The sequence below is a fragment of the Thamnophis sirtalis genome, unplaced genomic scaffold (assembly GCF_051295495.1).
Source record: "Thamnophis sirtalis isolate CommonGarterSnake01/CBP01778 unplaced genomic scaffold, rThaSir2_p1.2 scaffold_7, whole genome shotgun sequence".
NCBI lineage: Eukaryota > Metazoa > Chordata > Lepidosauria > Squamata > Natricidae > Thamnophis > Thamnophis sirtalis.
Window position 1 is genome coordinate 96,069,019 of NW_028261387.1, and position 26,862 is coordinate 96,095,880.

The following is a 26,862-nucleotide window of genomic DNA, read 5'->3' on the forward strand; positions in this document are numbered from 1 at the left end:
GGGCTGGCTGTGGTTGCAAATCAGGGACGATCTGTGCAGGTAGTCTCGAGTTGCGACCACAATTGAGCCCAGGTTTTATGCTGCTGAGAGAAAGGTTTGTTAAGTGGAATTTGCCCCATGTTGCAAGCTTTCTTGACATGGTTGTTAAGTGAATCACTGCAGTTGTTAAGTTAGTGACACGGTTGTTAAGTGAATCTGGCTTCCCCATTGACTTGGGTTGTCGGGAGGCCGCGAAAGGGAACCATGTGACCCTGAAACACTGTGACCGTCATAAATGTGAGTCAGTTGAAAAGCATCTGAACGTAAATCACATGACGCTGGGGATGCTACTACGGTCATAAGTGTGAGAAATGGCCACTTTTCTCTTTTCTCAATGCCGTTTGTAGCTTTGAGTGGTCACTAAATGGACTGTTGTAAGCCAAGGACTATCTGTACATGAGAAACTCAGGCCTGGGGAACTGAAGCAGCCGAGGAGACCCGAACGTTGTCGTGGGTACGGGGACTCCTCGGCTTATGACTGCAATGGAGCCAAAATTTCATTTGGCTAAGCGAGACAGTCGTTAAGTGAGTTTTGACCCATTTTTGCAAACTTTGTTGCCACCGTTGTTAGGCGAATCACTCTTAGCTGTCGGCCATTAAGTGAATCCGGCTTCCCCACTGACTGCACGTGAGAAGGTCGCAAAAGGGGATCATGTGAGCAACCGTCACAAGTATGAGTCCATTGCCAAGCGTCCGAATTTGGATCCGGTGATGGTGGTGAAACGCTGCAACGGTCATAAGTGCGAGGACTGGCCACGAGAGACCCTTCCCCCCCCGGTGCTGTTGTAACTTCGGACGGGTCACTAAGCGAACCGTTGTAAGCCGAGGACTTCCTGCATCCGAACGAGGCCTGGAGGCCCCCATGGAGCCTTTCAGACCCCCCCCCAAATGTGGGCCTTTCCCACCCACCCCATCTCCGTCCCCGCCACCCCACGAAGCCCCTGGGGACTAGAAGGCGCCTGGCTGCCTTCCTCCAGGCCGGGGGATGATGGGCCTGGTGGTGGGGGCCGGGCCAGGCTTTACGCGCCTTTACGCGGCGCTTGCGGCTCGCTGGCCTCCCTCACCCTTGCGGAGCTCCCGGTGCCAGACGACGACGATGGGCCCGGCGTGCTTGCGGTGGTGGATAAGCCACAGGCTCAGCGTCTGCACGCTCTGCTGCGAGTTGCTCAGCTCCGACAGCTTCCGCTCCAGCGCCGACTCCGAGAACGACGACATGGCGGGGACTCGCCCGACCCGGCCTGGCCTGGTTGGACCAGGCCCCCGGCCTCAGGGGCGACCAACCGCCACAAAATGGCCACCCGCCCTTTCACCCCGGCGCCGCCGAAGGTCAGAGGGCGGCATGCTACGGGTCGCCGGAAGGGTCAGCGGACGGAGAGAGGAGGGGCGAGTTGCTAAGTGACCGGGGGGAGGCTTGAGGGCGCCGACGGCCACGCCTGCGCAGTCCACTCCGGGGGGAAAAGGACGATGCGCCTGCGCGATCCGCGCCGGCGGGCCGAAGGCTCCGGGCATGCGCAGGCCGGCGTTCGCGCAGGCGCCTTGAGCGTCGGGCAAGGTAAGGGGGCGCGTTTCCCCTCAGGCCGTCCGAGCGGAGTCCGGCCTTGCAAAGCCTCCGGCCTGTCCGTTCTCCGTTGAGGGACGCTGCCTGGCCCGGGCTCCCATGGTAGGCAGGGAAGGCCCAGCCTCTGGGGGAGCCCCTATTGGATTGAAGCGGCGGGGGTCTTTCTGAGGAGATTCCTGAGGCAATTCCTTATGGGCCTACTGGGGGCCTCTGGGGGGAGGGGGCGGGCAGCCGCCCAAGGGCTACTTAAGGCTGGAAGTCAGGAGTTCGAATCCTGCCCCCAGGGACGGAAGCCGTCTGGCCAGTCCCCCCCCCCCCTCTTTCTCAGCCCGGCCCACCTCACAGGGTTGTTGTTGAGGGGGGGAAACGAGGACGTATAGCTAGTCCTCGACTTACGACCACACCTGAGCCCCAAATTTCCCCTTGCTGAGCAAAGTGGGTTGTTCAGGAGCTTCGCCCCATCTTGCGACCACTCTGGCCGCGGTCATTAAGCGAATCGTGTAGTCCTTGAGCGAATCCGGCTCCTCCCGTTGACTTTAGTTGGTCAGAAGCCGCCCCGGGAAGGAAGGTTACAAAAAAATGTGATTCCGTAACCCTGGGGACAATGCGACAACCGTCATAAGTACGAACCGGTTGCCAAGCGCCTGAATATTGATCACGTGACCCACTGGGAGAGGCTGCAAAAGTCATATAAGTGTGAAACCTGGTAAATAAGTCACTTTTTTTCAGTGACATTGTAACAGTTGCTAAACGAATGGTTGTAATTCGCAATTTAATGAGCTTATATGCCGCCCAATCCCGGAGGGCTCCGGGCGGCTCACAAATACGAAATAAAATAAAATAACACATAGGGGAAAGAAACAAAAACAGTTTTAAAAAACACAACATACATTTGGCTTAGCTGGGGGTTGGACCTGATTTAGAAATCAGCAACCCCAGGGCTGTTGTTACAGCCAGGTTTTGGTGGCTTTTTGGAAGGCCACGAGAGTGGGAAGGGTCTGGATCTCTGCTGTAAGTCGAGGACTGCCTGAATTAACTACGATTCCCGCCATGAGGTTTATGAAAGTAATATAGGCAGGATCTCCTGGACAGTCACTCGCCTGAAATGTTAATATAGGTTCTCCTTGAGCAAGGGGCTGGACTAGTCCAGTGTTTCTCAACCTTGGCGACTTGAAGTCCACGGGACTTCAAGTCGCCAAGGTTGAGAAACACTGGACTAGAAGACCTCCAAGGTCCCTTCCAGCTCTTGTTCCTATCTATGCCACCCTACCCCATGGATGTAACTAAATGAATAAAAACGTCCTTTTCTTCTGCTGGCAGGAGGATGGAGGTGAAATAAGCCTGAGAGTGGAGCAGTGGCGGCGGCAGCCATGGCTATTTTCGACACCCCCCAGGAGGCCTTCGGAGCCCTCCGCCCCTCCTGCGTCCAGCTAACCCAAGCCCAGACAGTGGAGAACGTGGAGCGCCTCCACTCCCAGCTGCGGGTGGTCAGCGACTCAGCCCTGCAGGAACTCCAGGAATACGTCCTTTTCCCTTTGAGATTCGCCCTCAAGACCCCCGGGCCCAAGCGGGAGGGCGTGGTCCGAAGCGTGGTGCAGTGCGTCGGCTTCGTGCTCTCGTCCACCTGCGTGAAGAAGGCGGATCTCCTTCTGGAGCTGTTCTCCGAGCTCTGTGTCTGCTTGGCGTCTCCCTCCAACCCATCCCAGCTGGCCCCGTTGTCGGAGGAGCTGAAGCAGGACGTGGGCCAGGCCTTGCTCGCACTGCTCCACTCCGCTTACGGAGACATCCTTTTGTCTCTCTACCAGCCCTCCAGCCTTCCCCAACTGGGCTTCGCCGTCTCCCTGCTCTTGGCCCTTGCAGAACAGGAAAAAGCCCGGCAGGTTAAGATCACAGCCCTCCGGTGCCTGCAGGCTCTCCTTCTGCAGTGCGACTGCCCAGAGGACCACCGGTCCCTGGAGAAAGAGGAGATGAGGCAATGTGGAGATCTCTTTGCCTCCTTCCTCCCTGGCATCTCCATCTCTCTCTCCAAGATTATCGCAGCAGACGTCAAGCAAGGTCACGCCGTCACGGTCTCGGCCATCAAGCTCTTCTCTACGGCCGTCGGCCTGGTAATGGCCGACGAACAGCTAGCGGAGATCCCAGCGGAGAGGAAGAAACCAGCCTCGGGACAGAGCAAAATGGAGGCCCTGGTGGTCCACCGAGACGCAGCCTGGACGAGAAACACGGCATCCAAACTCTCCATCCTTATCAAGAAGGTGGCCGCATCTGCCTCTGTCCACCCGCACTGGAAGGTGCGACGGGAGCTGGTGGAAATGGCCCGCTTCCTCCTGACCACCTGCGGGCGCTCGTTGGTGGACTCGGCCGGCCAGCTGTTAAAAGCCTTGGTCGGCCTTGTGAATGACGAGAGCCCCGAGGTCCAGCGTCCGAGCGAGAGGGCCTTGAAGGAGATGTCCGCGCAGGAGAGAGTGGCCGGGAACAGGCTCCTGGCCGACATCCTATCTGAGGATCTCCACTCTCTGGCCACTGCTCTGCCCCGCTTAATGACCTCCCAGAACGACCAAGGCAAGGTGGCCACTTTGAACCTGGCCCTGGGGTACCTGAAGCTCTTGGGCCCCAAAGTGAGTGTGGTTCTCCACTCTGCCTCCCACCTTCAGCGTCTGTCCAAGGCCCTGATGCAAGTGCTGGAGCTGGAGGTGAAGGACGTGAAGGTGGTGGAGGAGAGGAGCTGTGCCCCGGAAGCTTTTCCTCAGCCCGCCCGGGGCAGCCTCCAGAGGAAGTACTTCCGCTTCTTCACGGACGACCGGATTTTCCCCCTCCTGCAGCAGATTTGCCGGGCTCTGGGCACTTACGGGGATCTCTACTTGCTTGTGGATCACTTCATGGACCTGTACAGGGAGTCCGCTGTGTACCGGAAGCAGGCCGCCATGGTTGTCAATGAACTGATCGCTGGAGCCGCAGGGCAGGAGGCGCAGAACACCTCGCTGAGCTCCGAGGATCTCGTGGGGATCGTGACGTCCGTGCTAGAAGAATACGTGGACTCCGGAAACTGGCATTTGGCCACCCGCTTGGAGGTCCAAGAGTCCTGGGACGAATCCGCGGCCACAGAGGCCAGGCCCCTTGCTGTTACGTACGGAGCAGCTGACGCACCTCTGGTGTCCCCGGGCTCGAGCCCCACCCTCCGCTGTATGAACAGCAACATTTGGCAGGTCTGCATCCAACTGGAAGGGATCAGCACCTTTGCCTCCGCCCTGGGGAAGGACTTCCGCTTGCTCTTAATCTCCACTTTGTACCCTGTGCTGGAAAAGGCCGGGGACGGCACGCTCCTGGTCAGCCAGACGGCAAAGGGGACCCTGGCCGACATCTGCCAGGCCTGCGGCTACCTCTCCGTCCCTGAGCTCCTCAGGCAGAACGCCGACTACCTGGTGAACGGGGTCTCCCTGCACCTGAGGCACCCGGCCGATGAGCCCCACGCCTTGCAGGTCCTGGAGGCCATGCTGCGACACTCGGATGCCCGGGGGGCGCCCTTGGTGGAGGACCTGGTGGAAGACATCTTGGCCAGGCTGGATCAGTGTCACAGTGAACGGGCGTCTTCGTTCCTGGGGGCTCTACGGACCCTGATGGCCTCGCTAGGTAATTATGAGTGAAAGGTTAGGAAGCGCTGTGTGAATGCCTCGGCTGCAGAACTGGCTGGTTTTGCCCTTAAGATAAACTCAGGTTTCCAGCCCCAGCAGCATTTAGACTCATATGCCACTTCACAGTGTTTTTTTACAGCCCTCGCTAAGCAGTTTAGAGTCGGTCCATTTCCCCCAACAATCTGGGTCCTCGTTTTACCGACCTCGGAAGGGCGGAAGGCTGAGTCAACCTTGAGCCGGTCAGAATTGAACAGCCCAATTGCAGGCAGCTGGCAGTCAGCAGAACTAGCCTGCAGTACTGCTCTCTGACCACTGCGCCCCCGTGGCTGCGCTAGTAGCCTCCAGATCTGTTGGACTTCAGTTCCTATGTTTCCCAGCCAACACGGGTAGTCCTCAACTGTGGCAACATTAAAAAAACGCCCGTTGAACAAAGCTGGATTCGGAGTTACAGCCATGTGATTTGCTTAACAACGATGTGGTTCGGTTATTGCCCATCGTACGAATGGACCTAAATTCAAGTCAAATCTCACGCTGGCTTGGCTTATGACTGCAGCGACGTACGGCCAAAATTCTCACTCTGTTTTGGGTCGTAAGTTGAGGACTCCCTGTGTGCTTTTTGGCTGCGCTGGAATCCACCACCTCCGAGTCTTGGGAACAGAAACTGCAAACCAAGGGAGCCATTAAGGCTGCTGAGTGAAGAAGACACTAGGCCAGGTTGGGAGAGAGAGTCGGGTGTAGTGCAGGGGTCTTGTCCAACTTTGGGAAACTTTTAAGACTTGTGGACTTCAACTGTCAGAATTACCCAGCCACCAGGGGTGGGGGTGGGTGGGGGTTCATTGGTTGGAGATTGCATAAAGTGTGAGTGTGGCAATTGTGTTTTGTTAACGTGGGCTAAAAACTTTGTTCATCCCTTAATTGTATTTATCTTAACTAATGAAACCCTGAAGAGGAACAAAGAGTTTTACTTATCAAGTAGAATCCAGGATGCCGGTTATTGCCCTATAAAGCCCTGCATGTCATAGAGCCGTGATGGCGAACCTATGACACGCGTGCCAGGGGTGGCATACAGAGCCCTCTCTGCTGGCCCATGCACCTTCGCCCCAGGTGAGATCTCTGTGGCATTTCTGTCGTTTGCTTCTGTTTCTGGCTGGGGAATTCTGGAGTTGAAGTCCATAGGACTTAAAGTCGCCAAGGTCGAGAAAAACTGTCTTGGAGGAACCCCCTGTCTTCCAATTGAATCTACCAGTCTGGAAAGTTTGGGCAGGGAGGGGGGGCGGTGGTCTAGGCCCCCTCCATTAAACGTTGCCTTGTGAGAATGAGGAAACGTAGCTTGTCCCTCTTTCTGGTACCCACAGCAACCCTCCTCACGTGGCTGAAGTCATCCACTGATTTAAGGTTTAGTTCAACAGTACGATGAAACCCAGTTATATCTTTCAACTCCAGGCCAGCCAAGCACGGCTGGTGAGGTTCTGCCCCAGTGCCAGGAACCCAGGTGGGTTTGCATAGGGAGGACGCATCTCCACTCACTCCTACCAAGGCTGGGTGGCTGGGTGTTTGGACTGCCCAGATCTGGAGATATTCCACCTTTGACCTTGAATGGATGACACTTCCCTGTTCAAAAACAGTTTGTGGGTCTTCTGGACTCACAACTCCTGGTTCACAAACAGGTTGCTGCTGAAGACCTTTGCACGACCTTTCATCTGGGTCACAAGTTGTGCCATTCCCGTATCAGGAACCCTTCAGATAGTCATCTCAGAGGTGGGGTTTCTTCCCCCCCCCCCCAAAAAAAAGGCAACTGGATTTTCTTGGGTGTTTTTCTTTGAAAACTTCTCATCCAAGAAGCTTCTACAGAATTGTGGATGAATTAATAAGTTAAGATGGGCAAACAAATAAATTAGGCTTCACAATTCTGAAGAAGCTTCTTGGATGAGAAGTGAAAACGTTTTCAAAGAAAAACACCCAAGAAAGTCCAGTTATCTTTTTTTGGGGGGGGGGAACCACCTTGGGGAGAACCATGGTGTCCTGGATGATTGACTGAGAATCTCCATAGACCTCCTGACCGGTGCTTCGACTCCTGCTCTGCTCTCTACAGGAGCCACCCTCCAGCGAAGCTGCGATGGGTCCAGAATGCAACAAGGCCCCTCTGCTTCCTGAGCTGCACCCCTTGCCAGTTTCCTTCTGGGTACGATTGAAGGTGCTGTCCCAAAGGTGCTTTTTTTTTCGGGAGGCGACTGGACAGGCCAGTTGCCTCCTGGGGGAAAAAGCCCCTTTGGGGGCCACCATGACCTGGATGGCGGAGAATTTCCATAGATTTCCAGGTGTCGGTTGCTCTCTCAAAGGCCGCCCCCTGTAACACAGGGCCTGCTTACTTGAGGGACCACCGCCTCCCATAGCATCTGGCTGGTCAGTTTAATTTTGCAAGGCTGGTGCTCCCCTCATTCCTTCTGTTAAAGGAAGCCATCTGTCTATCTCCCACAAGCCCCCTTTCTCTCTAGCAGCCGCAGGCCCTCTGGAATAACAATAGCAATAGTAGCAATAGCAGTTAGACTTATATAGCGCTTCATAGGGCTTTCAGCCCTCTCTAAGCGGTTTACAGAGTCAGCATATTGCCCCCAACAATCCAGGTCCTCATTTCACCCACCTCGGAAGGATGGAAGGCTGAGTCAACCCTGAGCCGGTGAGATTTGAACCGCTGAACTGCAGATAACAGTCAGCTGAAATAGCCTGCAGTGCTGCATTTAACCACTGCACCACCTCGGCTCTTCAAATAAGAGATAGAGAGAGGAATAGATAGATGATAGATAGATAGATAGATAGATAGATAGATAGATAGATAGATAGATAGATAGATAGATAGATAGATAGATAGATGATAGAGATATAGAGATGGATAGATATAGATATCGGTAGAGATAGAGATATAAGTAGCAATAGCAATAGCAGTTAGACTTATATATTGCTTCATAGGGCTTTCAGCCCTCTCTAAGCGGTTTACAGAGTCAGCATATCGCCCCAAAATCCGGGTCCTCATTTCACCCACCTTGGAAGGATGGAAGGCTGAGTCAACCCTGAGCCGGTGAGATTTGAACCACCGAACTGCAGCTAACAGTCAGCTGTAGTGGCCTGCAGTGCTGCATTTAACCACTGTGCCACCTCGGCTCTCTAAAATGAGGTTCCCCAAGATTCAAACAGCTTAACCCCCACCCCTCCTCCCTTTACTGGTGTTTCATAGGGCCTTGAACCCCTGGCTGTTTACAAGGGTGATTGAAGCCCTCTTTGCTGATTTCCCTTTGTTCCCATCTGGATTTGTTATCTCTCCCGTCATTGTTCTTTTTGTGTGTGCCATTTTCTTAAATGTTTTCACATTTTGTAAACTGCCCAGAGTCCCTGAGAGTCAGATGGCATATAAAATTATTATCATCATCATCTGCACTAGACCAGAAAACGAGCAGCTGCTAACTACAAGCTTCAAGCGATGTGTAAGGGGGGCGGGGGGGGGGCTGTATATCAGTCTTGCACCTTTTTGTCCAGCCTGACAGTCTTTATATTCTGAGCGAAGGAGGTTGCTCCTTGGCAGAAATAAGCTTGACATCCCTGCATTTTTATTTATTTTAACGATCGCGTTTCAACACCGCCCACCTCACGTACATGACTGGGCGGTTTTACAAATGAAAACAGAATAAGAGAGTTGAAAGGGACCTTGGGGGGGGTCTTCTAGACCAGTGTTTCTCAACCTTGGCAACTTGAAGATGCCCGGACTTCAACTCCCAGAATTCCCCAGCCAGCATCTTCAAGTTGCCAAGGTTGAGAAACACTGTTCTAGACCAACCCCCTGTTCAAGCAGGAGCCCTTACACCACTCCAGACAAGTGGCTCTCTAATTTCTTCTTAAAAACCACCTCAAGCGGGAGACCCCGTACCAATTCAGCAACGTGGCTGTCCGGCCTCTCCTTAAAAACCTCCAGTGACGGAGGACCCCCACACTGGTTTAATTGTTCACGCTATCAGGAAATATCTCCTTATTTCTAGGTTTCTTCTCTCTCTGATTGGTTTCCATCCGTTGCTTCTCGTCCTGCCCTTCAGGTGCTTTGGGGAATAGCTTGACCCCCCTCTTCTTTGTGGCAGCCCCTGAGACATTGGACTTTAGATATTGGATAAGTTTAAAAGGGCAGAAGGGGCAGCCTCAAGCCACCAACTTCCCCCAAGGCTGCCTGTCACTCTTGAACCCTGTGTTGGTAGAATGGGCCCTGCCTCCTCTCTGGAGCAAGAGGTTCCGTTGGGCAGAGGCCGCGTTTGTTCTTCTAATGGAGCTGCCTCTCTTCCTCCTGTTTCTATCCGTCCTTGGGGCTTGTAGCCCTCGGACAAGGATGATGTTCAGGGTTTTTTTTGATCACCAACACGTCTGTGAGCGAGCCAGGTTTCAGCTTTTGAAACGGAGCTAATTGAATGGAGAGAATTCCCTTCAATTGGCAGCCTCGCTCACATAACCGCAGAGGGAAAGCAGGGGGTGTCTTCCTTCACTGCGGGAGAAAAGCCTCGGCCTGCCTTCCCCAAGCTCCCTTCCCCACACTGACCTGGGCTCAGGTCCTCCTGTGCTATGTGGCAAATCGGGCAGAAAGGGGTCTCCAGCATTTTTGGCCTTGGGCAAGTACCGGTACTTCAGTCTCTTCCCAGGCGATGCGTAGAGTCTTTAAGGCTTCCGTGAACGTTCTTCACCATATATTTCGAGAGCTTCCCCTTGGTCGTTGGGCATTGTGTGTGTGTGTGTGTGTGTGTGTATGCATCTCATTGCCCCCTTGGGGATTCACTGGTTCTCCATGCAGAGAACATGCCCTGCAAGTTGGAATCTTCTGCATGTGACGATGTTGTGTAGTGTGCAGGAGAAACTCTTCTGGAGCACCTTTTCATTAGCAAGATGGTCAAAATAGCAAATGTTTAGGATTCGGCAAAGGCATCCATGTCTCTTGTTAATATGCTTGCTGAAACCTTCCATGCCCCGCTGGCATAATTGGCTGTCGAGATCACCACGGAGGTGAGCAAAGGGAGTTTTAAGTTTCAGTGGATGGAAACTGATCAAGGAGAGATTCAACCTGGGAATGAGGAGGAATTTCCCGACAGTGAGAACAATCAACCGGTGGAACAGACGTTGCCTCCGGAAGTTGTGGGTGCTCCGAAACTGGAGGCTTTTAAAGAAGAGGTTGGACAGCCATTTGTCTGAAAAGGTGTAGGGTCTCCTGAGGTGGGGGGGGGGCTGGACTAGAAGACCTCCACGGTCCCTTCCAACCCTGTTATTTTGTTTTCTTCTGTTCTCCAAAGCCCCAGAGGGCAGGACAAGAGGTAATGGGTGGAAGCGCATTAAAGAGAGATCCCATCTGGAAATGAGGGATTCCCTGAGAGTGAGAAGAATTTGTCAGTGGAACAGCTCACGTCCAGAATTTGTGGGTGCTCCAAAACGGGGGGCCTTTTAAGAATAGACCGACCAGTCAGTCGTCTGAAATGATACAAGATCTCCTGCCTCAGCAGTGGATTGGACTAGAACAGTGTTTCTCAACCTTGGCAACTTGAAGATGTCCGGACTTCAACTCCCAGAATTCCCCAGCCAGCGAATGGGAGTTGAAGTCCGGACATCTTCAAGTTGCCAAGGTTGGGAAACACAGGACTAGAAGACCTCTAACGTCCCTTCCAGCTCTGTTATTCTGATACAGAGGAGGAGGGCTGGGTTTTATTCGCCCAGAGGTTGGTCTGAAATTCTCACCACTGCCCATCCTGTGTCTTGGATCCAGGAGGCCCAACTGCGTTTTCTTCCTCTTGGCAGCTTCCTGGTTTGGGCCAGAGCAGGAAACCCACCGCAAGCCGGAAGGGGGTTCCTCCTTCCCGCCGACACCGAGGCCAGCCGACCTTCCCACTGCAGCCGAAATGGAAGAGTTCTTCTCGGGATACATGAAGCAAAAGCAGATGGCAGAGGGGGATGTCGAGGAGGAGGAAGGTTGGTACGGCTGTGAACGTCTTGGCCTGTGGTTGGACAGGGGGACGGGCAATGCCCACTCATGGAGTGGATGAATCGGTGCCAGGTCTCAGCACCCACAGCTGTTGGGCTGACTGTACGAGGCTGGCAAAGCCCGTTCCCCTTCCGCCCACAGCTGTGGCCTCTTGCCTCCCCCAGAGGATCCTGCAGTGCCGCCCGAAGCACCGGAAGGATCTCCCGAGGCAGACAGGCCGCTGCCCTTGCAGGCCAAGATGGCGAAAGATGTCCTGGAGAGGGCCGTCCACTTGCTGCCCAGCAAGAGCCTCGCGGTGCGGCTGAAGGTAAGGGCGGCCATGCTGTCCTCTGATGCTGCCAAGGTCCCTGTGCCCCTCACGGGGGAGCCTGTCCTTGCCTTTGGCTACTGCGGGGCGACCTCTTCCTTCACCTGCCCAGGTGTGCTAAGATCTGCCCCAAAGCCCAACCCGGGTTGTTAAGCAGGGAACCAGGTGTATCTCAGTGCGAACGAGGAGACGGAGCCCAGATCTCTCTTGATTGAATTGAATTTGAATTGAATTTATTTAGCTTGTATGCAGCCCTCCTCCCGGAAGACTCAGGGCGGCTAACAATAAGAAGGGAGGGGGGGTGTACAAAAAATAGAAACAACAATTAAAAACCAGCAACAGTCATAACATCGGATGGGGCTGGATAATTCAACAATTGATAAACAAAGACCTTTATTTACCTGAACAAAGGTGGGTCCTCCATAAGGCTGGAAGGACCCCGAATGCAGCGTGAAGCGAGTATGTACAGATGTCTTGTTTCCCCTTAGTTACACAAGAAGAAGAAGGCAGCACACGACAGCTAAGGAATAGAAGTGATAAAAATACCCACGTCTGCCTTCTGTGGCTTTGACCGCATGTTTAGCCCACAGGCTTGTGGTTTCCTATGGACCTTTCCACAACTCCCAGCCTGGAGCGTTCATCCCTTGTCCCTTTTAACCGGTCAGCAGAGTAGCAGCTCCTTGTCAGGCTCAGGAGAACCTGACCTTGGGAAGGAGGAAGAGGAGGCCTTGAGCAGAACCCCAAAGCTGCCCTTATCCCAAGTCTCGTCCCAACTGCTTTTGGCAATGGAGCCCCTCAGGCAGCCCCCTTCATCTTTGCCTCCTGCAAAAGGTTCTCCTTCAATTGGAGCTGTAGGAGGAGGACCATTGGCTGCTCCATGGCCTCCAACTCAGGCATAATGTGACTCTCCATCTTCCTTCTTGCTTGGTCTTCGCTTCAATCTGTCACTGGCCCAAAGTACCAAGTGCATCATAGATTGTGGGCTCCTTGGTGCTCTCTCAACACGACTGTTTCCTTGCAGACGTTTCATGACCCAACTAGGGAACGTCATCACTGCTGGAAGGGAGTGGGATTTGCGGAGAGGAGGAAAGGGGCTTGTTGGGACCTTGATGCTCTCTGAGATTGGTTGGTTTCTTGCAGACGTTTCATGACCCAACTAGGAAACTAAGAGCCGAGGTGGCGCAGTGGTTAGGGTGCAGTACTGCAGGCCACTTCAGCTGACTGCTATCTGCAGTTCGGCGGTTCAAATCTCACCTGCTCAAGGTTGACTCAGCCTTCCATCCTTCCGAGGATGGAGAAATGAGGACCCAGACTGTGGGGGTGATATGCTGACTCTGTAAACCGCTTAGAGAGGGCTGAAAGCCCTATGAAGCTGTATATAAATCTAACTGCTATTGCTATTGCTAAATGTTATCCGTGATAGAAGGGATAATAAACAGTGCAACCCTCATTCCTTTCTAGCATTAATGATGCGACCAAGCTGGGCCACGAAACATCTGTAAGCAAACTAAGCTCAGAGACCATTAAGGAGCCCACATTTCAACCCTTAGCCACAAACATTCTATTTGTACATTATGAGTTAGAGCCCTGGGCCTCCGTTTCCCCAGCCTCACCGCTAGTCTCCCTTAATCCTGGCGTGTTCATCTTCTGACTCCGAGGCATCTCCTGATAGGCCCTCGAAGTCCTGGAGCTTGGTGTGATGGTCCTTGGTCCACATGAAAACGTGCTCCTCCCGTTGGCACATCGGGCGTGGCCTGCTCTCGTCTGCCGCTTGATTAACGATGACCCCTTGGCTGTCCTCCGGGCCTTTCAGGTAAGGCGACGCTACGTGTCCCATTCTGACCTTGAAGGATCCAATCTGGATCGGTCACGGGGAGGTTTAGTCCTCTGAGCTTTCAGGCTTGTGGTGGGGCCCATCCTCGGGGAAGTTCTTTCGTGTTTAAAATATTTATTCATTTTCATTTTCATTTTATATAATCACATATATACTGTGCAAGATTGAGGCCATATAACATTAAGCAATAAACATAACTCTTCTTATATTCCAAAATACAAAACCAACATAACGCTTCAACCCTCCATACACCCTTTCTTTCTCCCCCCTCCAACTTTCCTTTCTCCCCTTCAACATTCCCCTCTTCTACTTCCCCTCCCCCTCAAACATTCCTTTCTCCCCCTCCCTTCCATCTCACCCTCCGTCCATTCCCCTCTCACTCCCTCTCTGCCCCTCCCTCTTCTTTCCTTGGGGAAGTTCTCTCTCTCTCTCTCTCTTTCTTTCTTTCTCTCTTCTTTCTCTCTGGGAGGAAGGAGAAAAGAGGAAACAAGGCCAGAGAAAAGGGAAGTGAATCACGGCACCTCTGGAAAGGGTTTTCCAGTTGTCCAAGTCCAGGTTTAATTTGTTCCGTTAACTTTGTCTAGTTAACTTCTTTCATTGTTGCACATCTGGCTGTTAGGTTAATTCTTGAAAGTCTCATTTTCTTTGTCAGATCATTTTTCTGTTTATCTGTAAGGTTTTTAGCTAAGGTTAGATAACACGGGTAGAAATTGAAAGGCTGCCATTGTGTAGAAGTAAAGAATGTTGTTATTGCTACTATTATGTATTTGCAATTGACTAAAGGAAAATGTATAAATAAATAATAAAAAAAGGAAAAGGTCCCTCTCCCTCTCCTATCTCTGGGGATGAGTGACCAGCTGTTGGCCTTCTTGGCAGGTGCTGTGCACTCTCGGGGCCCACAGCGGGGATTTCCTACGGAGCCGCTTCTCCAAAGATGTCTTGCCAAAGCTGGCTGCCTCCCTTGTCGCCCAGGCCCCCACCAGCGCTCACGCCGGGCCCGTCTACAGCCACACCCTGGCCTTCAAACTCCAGCTGGCTGTGCTCCAGGGCCTCGGGTCCCTCTGCCAGGCTCTGGATCTGGGTGAGTAACAGGAGGGCCACACAACGCTCCTAGTATTGTTCCCTGCTGGGGCTTCCGGCCTAGGCAGCTGATGCTACTGCTTTTCCCCGATTCCTCCTCCCTCCACTTTCCTGGCAGCCCTCTCCTGCTTCTGCTCCTCTCTTCCTGCCAGGGAAGGCAGTTAGAGGCAGGACGGGTGGGCTGGATAATAAATATACGCTGGAGAGCCCCCTCCTCTGAGCCCCACCCGTCCTAACTGTTTCTGCAGGCGAGAACGACCTGAATACGGTGGTGGATGCCTGCCTGCCCTACCTCAGCGCCAGGCAGCCTGGGAGGCTGCAAGAAGCTGCTCGCAGGTAAGACAGGTGTGCCTGCAGGCTGCGGGGCCTCGGGGCTACCAGAGGAACAGCTTTCCTGGCTTACAATTCATCCTCCAGCCTCTGGAGCCCCCCCTCTTGTTGTGCAGTGTTGTCCATTCCCCGGAGGGCCTCGCAGGTCTCTTTCTGGACCTCTTTCTAGATTTATTTATTTTTAAAAAGCATTGTGTGGCACTGTTACTCCAGCCGGCCATGGGAAATTGAAGTCCACAAATCCCAAAGTTGGCACGGTTGAGAAACTTAGAGCGCTCAGGCAAGTGATCCAAGGCTCAGGGCAGAAATAATTACTGTATTTTTCGGAGTATAAGGCGCACCAAGATTTTGAAGAGGTAAATTAAAAGAAAAAGGTTTTGCACTCTGCAGGTTCCCCCCAAACCCTCTGCATGCCTTGTTTTTTGTGAAAAATGGGGCATGCAGAGAGTTTGAGAGGCTTGCAAAGTGCTCCTGGGGGCTGGGGAGGGGCAAAAATGAGCAAAAATTGGGCCTGATGTTTGCCAGAAAAAAGGGCATGCATAGTCTTTAGGAGGCTTGTAGAGTGCTTCTGGGGGTGGGGGCAAAATTGAGCAAAAAACCGGCCTGTTTTTCGCTTGTTTTTGCCCTCCCCAACTCTTCCAGCCTTGGTCGGGGGTGAGCCGCAGCACCCCCGACCAGCGAAGGCAAGTTGGAATCGATCCCGCCTAACAGAACAAAGCGAATGTGATCAGAAGCCCATGCTGGGTTTTCTCTCTCTCTCTCACACGCACACACACAGGGAATCTTTCGCCATGGAAACACAGGTTGCCTGGAAACTGCCAGAGTCGTTATTCTAAAAGAATACAGACAGTGGCCGAGTCCAGGTTCTCTTTTTAAGCTTCAGAGGCTCCCAACCCAATTCGTTGGTCTTTGAGCCCAGCAAGCCCATCAGCCCCTCCTTGCTCAGGTGGCTTTTCACTCCTCTGGAGCACCAGCCAGGTGGGAGGCAGGATTTGAACCGGGGGTGGAATCCACCCAGTTTGGCCGAACCAGTGGGGACGATTGTCCTTGGTTCTGCGAACGGCTCACAGCTGAGCTGCGTGATTGTCGGAAGCTTTGGGCAAATAGGTAGTAAAAAAATGCTGTAAATTTTTTAAAAAGTTGGCCATGCCTACCTGTTCACATGACACACACATCCTCAAACCACGCCCAGATAACCGGTGGCAAAAAAAAGCTTTACATTTCATCACCCATTTGAACCTCAAAACAGCTGTGGAGGGCGAATGGAATGGCTCGCCTTCAGAAGTTCTGGGTGCTCCATCATGACAAGTTTTAAAGAAGAAACTGGACATCCGTTTGTCTGGATGGGGCCTCCTGCTTACGCGGGGTTGGACTGGAAGGCCTCCGAGGTCCCTTCCAACCTTGTTATCCAGTTCTGTCTTCTTCTGCAAAGCCCCTGAGGGCAGATGAAGAAGTCATGGGTGGGAGCTCGTGAAAGAGATCTCCAATCTGGAAATAAGGAGGGATTTCCTGATTGTTAACCAGTGGAACAACTCGCCTCCAGAGGTTCTGGGTGCTCCATCAGCCAAGGTTTTTAAGAAGAAATTGGACAGCCATTTTCTGCAACAGGAAACGGTCTCCTGCTTGAGCAGGGGGTTGGACTAGGTGGCCTCCACAGTCCCCTTCCAACCCTACTATCCTATCCTATTCTGCAAAGCCCCTGAGGGCAGAGCAAGAAGAAATGGGTGGAAGCTCACGAGGGAGATCCAGTCTGAAAATGAGGAATTTCCTGATTATTAATCAGTGGAACAACTCGCCTCCAGAAGTTGTGGGTGCTCCAACACTGGAGGTTTTGAAGAAGAGGCTGGAGAGCCACTTGTCTGGAATTGTATAGGACGAGAAGGTCCCTATCCAAGGTCCCTATCAACTCTGTCGTTCTGTTAAGCAACTTGAAGACATGTGGACTTCAACTCCCAGAATTCCCCAGCCATGGCAACTTGGAGACAATGCATTTTGCTTCTTTCCTTCCCTGGATTCAAGAACGGTACCTGCCTGCTTGCTGGAAGCACCCAACGTCCCTCTCCAGGGAAGAGGTTTTTGTCAGGGATAGTAGTAGTAGTAGGAGGAGGCTGCGGTGAAGGTGCTCACAATCACCAATCATTTGGTGTCCCTCTTGGAGTAAGCTTGGCACCCCTTCATAGATCCTAAAGCAGCATTTTTGAACATTGGGAGCTTCAAGAGGGATGCACTTCAACTCCCAGAATTCCCCAGGCATCCTTTCAATAGTAATAATAATAAAAAAAGATGAGTAACTATTTTTTTCCAACTCGGTACATCAATGTCTATGAATAAATACTTACTATTTTTCCCTGAAGAAGATCCCTAAATATTTCACATTTTTCACAGTAAAATCTATCCGTGTACAATTTTTTTTTTTGCCTTTTTTTGTCCACATCCATCTCTTAGTTTCCTCTTCATTAATTTGTGATTTACACCAACTCTCCGAGCACTTTACAAAGTCAACATCTTACTTCTTCTTACTGGGTCCTCATTGTTACACCAACCTCGGGAAGGCTGAGTCAACCTTGAGCCAGTCGGGATCAAACTGCTGGCAGCAAGCAGAGTTTGCCTGCAAGGCTGCCTTCTAATCACTGCGCCACCATGGCTCACTTAAGCTGTTTTCCCAAGGTGGTTTTTTCAAGAGGCAACTGGATTTTTTCTTTCGAAGACGTTTCGCTTCTCATCCAAGAAGCTTCTTCAGCTCCGACTAGATGGTGGGGATTGGAAAGATTTATATTCCTTGCATCCTTTGAGAGAGTCGTTGAGGCCACTTGGGGGCTTCCTCTGTGTCCTCAGGATGACTTGAGTGGTGCAAATGGTTCCTGTCGTCTGCAATTGTTTCCTCTGGAAATCCGTTCCTGCTCCCCCTCCCCACCCCCATTCCAAGGGTCTTCATCCCAAATTGCGTAGCTAAAGGTCTGTAGAGATTATCAGTCTTTCAGCTCATGGTTGTCCCCAAGGGGCTTTCTCTGGACTCTCTTGAAGAAGCTTCTTGGATGAGAAGGTCTTCAAAAGAAAAGAAATAAGAACAGAAATTCCAGTTGCCTCCTGAAAAAGCCCCTTTGGGGCAACCATGGCTTGGATGGCTGAGAATCCCTCGAGCAGTGTTTCTCAACCTTGGTGACTTTAAGTCCTGTGGACTTCAACTCCCAGAGTTCCCCAGCCAGCATAGCTGGCTGGGGAACTCTGGGAGTTGAAGTCCACAGGACTTAAAGTCACCAAGGTTGAGAAACACTGCTTGAGGGATTCTTCAGCTGCTGTTCCTATAACATCCTGGGCCCCTTCCAATTGACCCGTCTGAAGCCTTACCACTCTAGGGGTTCTAGCTAGCCAAGATGGCAAGAGGCATTTCTCAAAAAAAGAGCTTCTGGAGAGATCCAGCCACGCTGGCATTGCAGAACCAGGCTGGCCGGCTGATAATTACGGGGCAGAAATGAGCCCGCAGCATGAATGGGGGGAGGTGGGCCGCACGAGGAAGCTTTTTTTCCAGAGTTGCAGGGGGGAAGAGACTCAAATGCAGGAGCCGCATCACAGCTCATAACTTTCTCGAGCCGCTTGCTGGCATTTCCCAGGTGACCTCAAGATAATAACAGCGCAGCTAATTCCATGTCACTTCAATCTTTATGGACGTGGTTGACAGAAAAAGTCAGCTGGTGTTAAGTAGAACAATAATGGGGGCTTGTTTCAAAGGGGGGGGGGGCTGGAAGGAGCTGCCCAGTTCAGGGAATCCTCAGCTCATTTAGTGAATGTTTGAAGTTACAGCAGCACTGGAAAAAAGGAACTTACGACCACTTTTCACACTTAATGACTGTTGTAGCGTCCCCACGGTCACATGATCACCCTTGGCTCATATTTATGGCAGTCGCAGCTTCACAGGGTCACGCAACCCCCTTTTGCGACCTTCCGACAAGTCCACGGGGAAGCCAGATTCGCTTAACAACCGGTTTAAATGCAGAGATTCACTTCACGGCCGTGGGGAGAGAGAGCTTGCAAAACGGGCAAAGCTCGCTTAACAACCAGAAATGTTGGGCTCCGTGGTGTTGTTAAGCGGAGGATGACCTGCCTGCCTCCAGAAGAGCCCGGGTGAAGTTGGGGCCCAGAGGGAGAGCAGATGGGATGGGAGGCGGCGCATTCGAGCTTGCCGTGTCCAGATTGCAAAGCAGCCCGTCCAAATTTCCACCCGAACAGCAGCCGCATCGATCGGGCTGAGGCAGCCTGACGGAAACATCTTCCGTGCCCCCCCTCCCCCCCCCCCGCTTGTCCAATCAATTTAACAAAAGGAAAGAAATCTACCTGGCAGGAATCACCAGAAGCAGCCCAATTGAAAACAGGCATCCTAGGATAGAGAGGTTGGTTGGGGGGGTTGACGGATTGACGAGGCACCATCAAGTTGTTTTTGACGCCCGGCGACCACATAAGTGAATTTTCTCCACTGCCATCTGTCCTTCACCTGGTGGGGGTTTATTTTTCCAGATCTTCCAACTCTATTGGGGGCAGCCCCCCCCCCCGTAAGGGAAACGTTAGAGGGGGGGGAAGCTCGGCTCCTTTTGCCATGGGGACATTGGGCGGAGTCCGTTTTTGTAAAATCGGCCTTCGTCTAAAGCAAGAAATCCATGAGACAATTTTCATGGTTTGAAAATGCTTCCCTGTCAGGGCAGCTGGGAGAGAAAAGGAAAAAGGGAGGGAGGGAGGAAGGAGAGACCTAAGGAAGGAAGGAAAGAAGAGGGGACGAAGGAAGGAAGGAAAAGAGGGAGAGAGGAGAGATCTGAGGGAGGAAGAAAGGAAAGGAAGGGAGGGAAGGAAAGATAGATTGAAGGAAAGGAGGGAACGAAGGAAGGAAGGAAAAGAGGGAGGGAGGAGAGATCTAAGGAAGGAAAAGAGGGAGGGAGGAGAGATCTGAGGGAGGAAGAAAGAAAGGAAAGGGAGAGAGAAAAGGAGAGGTCTGAGGAAGGGAGGAAAGGAAAGATAGATCTAAGGAAGGAAGGAAGAGGGAAGGAAAGAGGGAGGGAGGAGAGATCTGAGGGTGGAAGAAAAGGAAAGGGAGGGAAGGAAGGAGAGATCTAAGGAAGAAAGGAAAGAAGAGGGGATGAAGGAAGGAAAAGAGGGAGGGAGGAGAGATCTGAGGAAGGAAGAAGAAAAAGGAAAGGGAGGGAGGAAAGGAGAGTTCTGAGGAAGGGAGGGAAGGAAAGATAGATCTAAGGAAGGAAAGGAGGGAGGGAGAGATCTGAGGGAGGAAGAAAGAAAGGAAAGGGAGGGAGGGAAGAAAGGAGAGATCTGAGGAAAGAAGGAAAGGGGGGAAGGAAGATGGGAATCAAGGGAGGGAGGGAAAGAAAAAGGAGCAAAGGGGAAGAGGGGAGGGGGAGTTCTCTGCATTCTTACAGGGCTTTTCAGTGAATTGTGCGTCTCTCTCTCTCTCCTCCTGTGGCCTTAGCCAACTGCTAGATTTATGGACCTCAGAGGGCTTTAACTGTCTCCCTTTGTCCTTCCTTAATTTACACGGATGTTACTTTCCTCTGCAGGCTCCCTCATTCGTGGCAGCTTAAAAGTCCTCCAGGCTCCTTTTCCACTTAGAAAAAAGGGGGGAAGAGGGGGAAGCCCTCGGGAAGTCCAGCTTTGGGAATCTTGCCTCTGCTTTTAATGGGTGTGGTCCGATTGGACTGACTGTTGAAGAAGTGGGAAGGGCCCTAAACACCAGATCCCGGGGACGGCATTGGAAAGGGTTTGAAACCCGGAGGAGATTCAGGAGAAAGCGATAGCTGTCAGAATAGAGCTGGAAGGGTCCTTGGAGGTCTTCTAGTCCAGCCTCCTGCTCAAGCAAGAGATCCTATACTATTTCAGACAAGGGAGTGTCCAGTCTCTTCTTCAAAGCCTCCAGTGATGGAGAAGGAAGGAAGGAGAGGAGGGAGGGAAGAAGGAGGGAAGGAAGAAAAGGAGGAGGAAGGGAAGGAAAGAAGGATGACAGCATAACAGTAACAAATTTGGAAGGGGCCTTGGAGGTCTTCTAGTCCAGCCTCCTGCTCAAGCAAGAGATCCTATACTATTTCAGACAAGGGAGTGTCCAGTCTCTTCTTCAAAGCCTCCAGTGATGGAGAAGGAAGGAAGGAGAGGAGGGAGGGAAGGAGTGAAGGAAGAAAAGGAGGAGGAAGGGAAGGAAAGAAGGATGACAGCATAACAGTAACAAATTTGGAAGGGGCCTTGGAGGTCTTCTAGTCCAACCCCCTGCTCAAGCAGGAGACCCTATACCAGTGATGGTGAAACTTTTGTAGCTCGCGTGCCACAAGTGGGGGGAACACAGGGGGGTCATGCGCAGGCGTGCCACACCCCATAATGCTATGCGCACAACCCCCAGTGCACATGCATGCACGACCACCACCACCCCCTATTTTTTGCTGTGCTTTTTTTCCCCTCCTCAGGCTCCAGAGGCTTTCTTTTTTTCCCCTGAAGCCTCCAGAGCGCAAAAAAACAGCCATACGGGCAAACTGGAAGTTTGGGAATGGACTTTGCTTGCTTGTAGGGCCGGAGACTTCCCTAAAGGCTCCGGAGGGCTAAAACCGGCCCTACAAGCAAAACAGAAGTACCTTCCTGGACTTTTGCTTACCCCATAGAGCCGTTTTTTCACACTCCCAAGGCTTCAGGGAAGCTCCTAAAACCTCCAGAGGGCGAAAAATGGCCTCAAAAGTAGGCCGAAGTCAGCTGGCCAGAGTGCAGGGCGACGCCTCACGTGCCCGGACAAATGGCTCCGCCTGCCAGCTGTGCCATGCGTGTCATAGTTTCCCTATCACATCCCTATACCATGTCAGACAAGTGAGTGCCCAGTCTCCACTTCAAAGCCTCCAGGGATGGAGCACCCACACTGTTTTGTGGCAAGCAGTTCCACTGATTAATTCTCCTCACTGTTAGGACCATTAACCAATGGAAGAGCCAGCCTTCAAATGGAGTTGGAGTTTATTCAATTTGTAGGCCGCCCTATTCCCCGAAGGGACTCAGGGCGGCTGAACAAAAGCTAAGGGAGGGGAAATTACAAAAAGTAAGACAAAAACAATCAGACGATACGAACAATTAAAAGCACAACAGACACAGCAAATTCGAGTAGGGGGGGGGGGACTCAACCCCAGGCTTGCTGGGACAGCCAGGTCTTCACGGCCGTCCGGAAGGCCCGAAGGGTGGAGAGGGTCCGAATCTCCACGGGGAGCTTGTTCCAAAGGGCCAAATGGTGGAGCAGAGCACGTCTCTCTGGCTCCAGACTGGAACCAGCGAGTTCGCAGAAGAGATTCCAGCCAGGGGTGGGCAGAAGCAGGGCCAGATATGGGGAGCTGTCCTGCCCAGGAGGTGTTGAGCGGAGGCTGGAGGGCCGTTTGGGAAAGGATATTGAGACCCACCTGACCCTGGTGAGTTCTGCCTCAACTTGGCCCGTTAAGACAGGACCATCCTTGCTCCCATTGGTTGAGAAAGGTACAGTTTACTGAAGGTCAAGTGGACTACAGTGAGGCAAAGCCGGAACTGAAGTTTGTGCGCCAAATCCCCAAAGTTTAACTTTTCCTCTTCCAGGCTCTTCCCATTGCTTGTCCCTCCCACCCCAACTCACCCGTTAAGCCGTTAAGACCTGGCTGTTCCAGGCCTGGGGCTCCTGAGTTCCACCCCTACTCAAATTGTTGTGCGTGTTGTGACTTTTTAAATTGTATTGTTGTTTGTTTTTTGTCTTTTTACTTTTTGTATTGTGACCCTTCCCTTCTGGTTTGTCAGCCGCCCTGAGTCCCTCCGGGAATAGGGTGGCATACAAGTCGAATAAACCAACCAACCAACCAACCCACCCACCCCCAATCATCCAATCGGTTTCAAAGAAGATGTTTTTGAAATGGTCACTCTGAGTGTAGGCTGTTGCAGCTGCTTTTTAATCCCAGGCAGGGAAGCGACCTTGAAGTATAGTCTCTGACAGGCATCCTTCTTCCCATCAGTTTCATTCCCCCCCCTCCAAGCATTTACCCTCCCTTCCCCCCCCCCTTTGCCCTAAGGTCCATGGCTGTCTGGCACTGAAAGATGGTAGAGATAGGCCAGAGGTCTTCAAGCTTGGCAACTTTAAGACTTGTGGACTTCAATCCACAAGTTGCCAAGTTTGGGGACCCCTGGGGTAAGCGTAAGGTGGCAGTTCTGACAGAAATGCTAGTTTCATAGGTTTGGCTGCTCTGCTCCATGGCTACCCAAAAAAATCTTGCAGAGCAGGGAGAAAAGCCAGAGGTGAAGAATTGAAGCTAAAAATCAAAGTTTCTCAAGCTTTCACCTGGTCTTGCTTGCACACACCCTTGAGTGGCTGAAGGCATAACCCTTTTTGGAGGGTCACATCAGACGTGGACTCAAATCCGTTGGATTTGCACAAGATAATGGAGCCACACAATCAAGCTTAGCATGTTTCAAGAATAAATTTTTACTTACTTAGCATATGGCATGTAGCGAGGTCATGCAATCACTAATAATATAAGTTTAAATAAAGCTTCAGCAGATATGAACAATATATAAGGTATGTAGGTAATATAATATACAGGGTAAACTATTAAATGAAGATAAAACTGAGTTGAAGGCCCAGAAACCAGAAAGGGGGGTTGCCCCACGTGTTAGAGCTGGGCCCTGGCCTTGCTTGCCATTCCCAGCCCTTGGCCTAGTGGCGAGGTGGCACAGTGGTTAGGGTGCAGTACTGCAGGCCACTTCAGTTGACTGTTATCTGCAGTTCAGCGGTTTTAGGCAGCCAAGGTGGCGCAGTGGTTAAATGCAGCACTGCAGGCTACTGCTAGATCAGCAGGTCAGCGGTTCAAATCTCACCGGCTCAGGGTTGACTCAGCCTTCCATCCTTCCGAGGTGGGTAAAATGAGGACCCAGATTGTTGGGGGCAATATGCTGACTCTCTGTAAACCGCTTAGAGAGGCCTGAAAGGCCTATGAAGCGGTATATAAGTCTACTGCTATTGCTATTGCTAATCTCACTGGCTCAAGATTGACTCAGCCTTCCATCCTTCTGAGGTGGGTGAAATGAGGACCCAGACTGTGGGGGCGATATGCTGACTCTGTAAACCACTTAGAGAGGGCTGAAAGCCCTAGGAAGCGGTATATAAGTCTAACTGCTATTGCTATTTTCTCTCCTTCTGCTTTTTCAGTGTTTTCCTTCGCCTGATGGAGGTCGATCCGGATGCCATCTGGTTCTTCCTCTGCAACGTCTGGTGCCCCAGAAACCTGGAGGCTCCCCACCCCTGCCTGCGCCCCGTGAAACTAGCAGGGAGTGAGAAGACGCGGAACGAGTTCACGGACAATGTGCAGAGCCTCTTGGACCAGCTGGGCGGTTGAGGGCGATAGAAGAGCGCCCGGGCACATTCACACTGTGGAGGTAGGAGGCTTGGCAAGGGCCCCTCTGGGTGGAAGGGAAGGTGGGGTGCCACTTGACCTGGCAGAGTAGAGCTGGAGAAGACCCCCGTTCCTCCCCACATCATAATCCTGAGCAGTCGTGTCTGAAGGATGTTGGGACTTCTTGCTGTGCAACTTTTGAGAAATTTAGAAGACTATTTAGGGGCTTGGAGAAAAAGAAAAAACAGGCTGGGGAATTTGTGAGTTGAAGTTCACCCATCGTCAGGTGTCCGAAGTTGAGAAAACACGGTTCTAGATTATCTAAAGCAGAAAATGAGTCAGCAGCAGGCTACGTTTGGTGAACAACCGAGCCTTTAGCTAGGAACAGAAATGTGACATCTAGATGAGGGTTGGCAGCTTTAAGACTGGTGGACTTCCACTCCCAGAATTCTCAGGCAGCCATGCCTGTTTCTTTTTCCTTCCACCCCCTAGAGCGGAGAGATTGCAGAGGAAGGGATTACAAGAGAGTAAGCAGGCCACAAGGGGGCTACACATGAGAAGGAATGCACTAGTGCCAGGGAATTCTGGGAGTTGAAGTCCACAAGTCTTTAAAGTGGCCAAGTTTGGAGACCCCTGATCTAGATTATGAGAAAAATACTCCTCACTGATTGGAGGAATAACAACTATGTTATTTCTCAACTATGTTGAGAAATAAGTTTATGTCCCTAACCCAAGTCCATCATCCGTCCATCCTTCATTCCTCCCTCCCCCTCTTCCTTTCTGATCATCTCTATCCTTCATTTGCCATCTAGGTCAAAGACCCCAGGGCAGGGGTGAAATGCTCTGAAGTCTTCTGCCGGTTCGCTTTGCGCGCACATGCTGCCAGTTCACCCGAACCAGTAGTAAAAAAATGTTACTGGTTCAGGTGAACTAGTAGCTCCGATGATCAGCTGTGCCGTGCAATTAATCATGTGGCACAGCTGATTGTCGCACAACTGATCGTTGGAACGTTTAAAAGATGCTACCAGTTCAAGCGAACCTGTAGCTCCAACAATCAGCTGTTTGTCAATCAGGTGTGGCGTGTGACATCTAATTGCACAGCACAGCTGATTGTTGGAATATTTTAAAAAATGCTATAGGTTCAGGCAAACCGGTAGCTCCGATGATCAGCTATGCGACAATCAGCTGTGCGGTGTGACATTTAATTACCCAGCACAGCTGATCGTTGAACAGCTGATCATTGGAACATTTAAAAAATGCTACCGCTTCACCCGAACCAGTAGTAAAAGAATGTTACTGGTTCAGGTGAACTGGTAGCTCCAACGATCAACTGTGCAACAATCAGCTGTGTCGTGTGACACCTTTGAACAGCACAGCTGATTGTTGAACAGCTGGTCTTTGGAACTTAAAAAAAACGCTACCAGTTCAGGCGAACCAGTAGCTCCGACGACTAGCTGTGCGACAATGAGCTGTGTCGTGCGAATTGTGCGGCACAGCTGATTGTCTCACAGCTGATTGTCAGAGCTACTGGTTCGCCCAAACCAATAGCACTTTTTTTACTACTGGTTCGGGCGAACTGATCCAAACCGGTAACATTTCACCCCTGCCCCAGAGATTCCGTCAGCAATCCTTTCCGGCACCACTGCCTGCAGCTGGTCCCCTCCTTCCTTTTCCAAACGCTCTTTGAAAAACAATTGTTTAATTCTTAACCCTCCTGTCTTCATCGGGCAGTTGCTTCATAGGACGGAGGTTGCCACGGAGAAGGGCCGTTTCCAGACTTCTGAACATCCACAGCACCGGCCAAATCTACACGGAGCAAAAAAACCTTTGAGGCACCTAGAACCCGAATCATGAGGGGTGCTGACAGACAATACCTGGAACCTGATTTGTCCATACGTTGTCGGGAGGATGCCTCCTGCCCTTTGGAGCTGCATGATTCTCTGGACTCACGGCAAGCCACAAAAAATAGCTGGTGCTAATCCTGTCTGGGCCCAAGATGGAGAGTAAAGTCCCAAGTGGCTTCCTTTCCTGGTTTACCGCCTGTTCCTGGTTGACTGTGTGGATTAAGATGAACAGAAGGACACCCCCCCCCCCAAACGTCCGGCTCTCCTTTCGCCCCAGTGCCAAATTTGAGGTGGGGGGAAGCTCAGCTGCTGAAAGTTTGCAGCATTTGGCTTCCCCGTTGCAGAGAGAAAGAGCGAACTTAATATGCAGAGCACCAGCCGGGAATTAAGCAGGCAGCGTGGAAATGCCATTTGCCTCTTCTGGCCCTTCTGCGGCTTCAGACAAAAGCAATTTACTCTGCCTGTAATAAAGACGAGGTGATAACAAAGCTCTTGAGCCTTGTGTCTGCCCAGCACACGCGTGTGCACACACTTACACACACATTACACACACACAAACTTATCTCCTCCTTCCTTCTGGCCTGCACCAGACACCACCCAAGCCCTGCCTGCAGCTTCCCAGGGAACGGGGTCTTTTTTTGTCGTCATTCAAGGTTTTTTATTTTTTAATACAAATTATATGTATTATAGGAAGAAAGCGTTGTCCGGCTCTTTTTTTTTTACATCCTCTCATTTAATTAGTCTTTTTAACATCATAGGTTTTTTTTTAAGGTTTTTTTTTTTAATTTTCAAAACAAACACAACACATAAGATCTTCCTTTTTTTACGTACTGTAGAAAGTGTATCAGTCGGTTACAAAAGACTTTTGTGCA

General features: G+C 51.7%; 2 protein-coding genes across 2 annotated transcripts in view; one reads left to right on the forward strand and one right to left on the reverse strand.

The window, feature by feature from the left end:
- Positions 1-1,453, reverse strand: part of RPRD1B (regulation of nuclear pre-mRNA domain containing 1B) — a 34,810-nt gene extending 33,357 nt beyond the window's left edge. Inside the window, exon 1 of the mRNA XM_087720675.1 lies at positions 1,104-1,453. Within this exon, the coding sequence (XP_087576801.1) occupies positions 1,104-1,254 (151 nt within the window). The 5' untranslated portion in view covers positions 1,255-1,453. The remainder of the gene's footprint in view (positions 1-1,103) is intronic.
- Positions 1,454-1,581: 128 nt separating this feature from the next.
- On the forward strand, positions 1,582-26,478 carry TTI1 (TELO2 interacting protein 1). Its single transcript, XM_014071587.2, has 9 exons — positions 1,582-1,699; positions 2,918-5,227; positions 11,044-11,214; positions 11,392-11,534; positions 13,207-13,347; positions 14,245-14,449; positions 14,697-14,784; positions 23,963-24,189; positions 25,889-26,478. Exons 2-8 carry the CDS (start codon positions 2,968-2,970, stop codon positions 24,147-24,149), a joined length of 3,195 nt encoding a protein of 1,064 aa, XP_013927062.2. The 5' UTR covers positions 1,582-1,699; positions 2,918-2,967; the 3' UTR covers positions 24,150-24,189; positions 25,889-26,478.
- Positions 26,479-26,862: the final 384 nt, after the last annotated feature.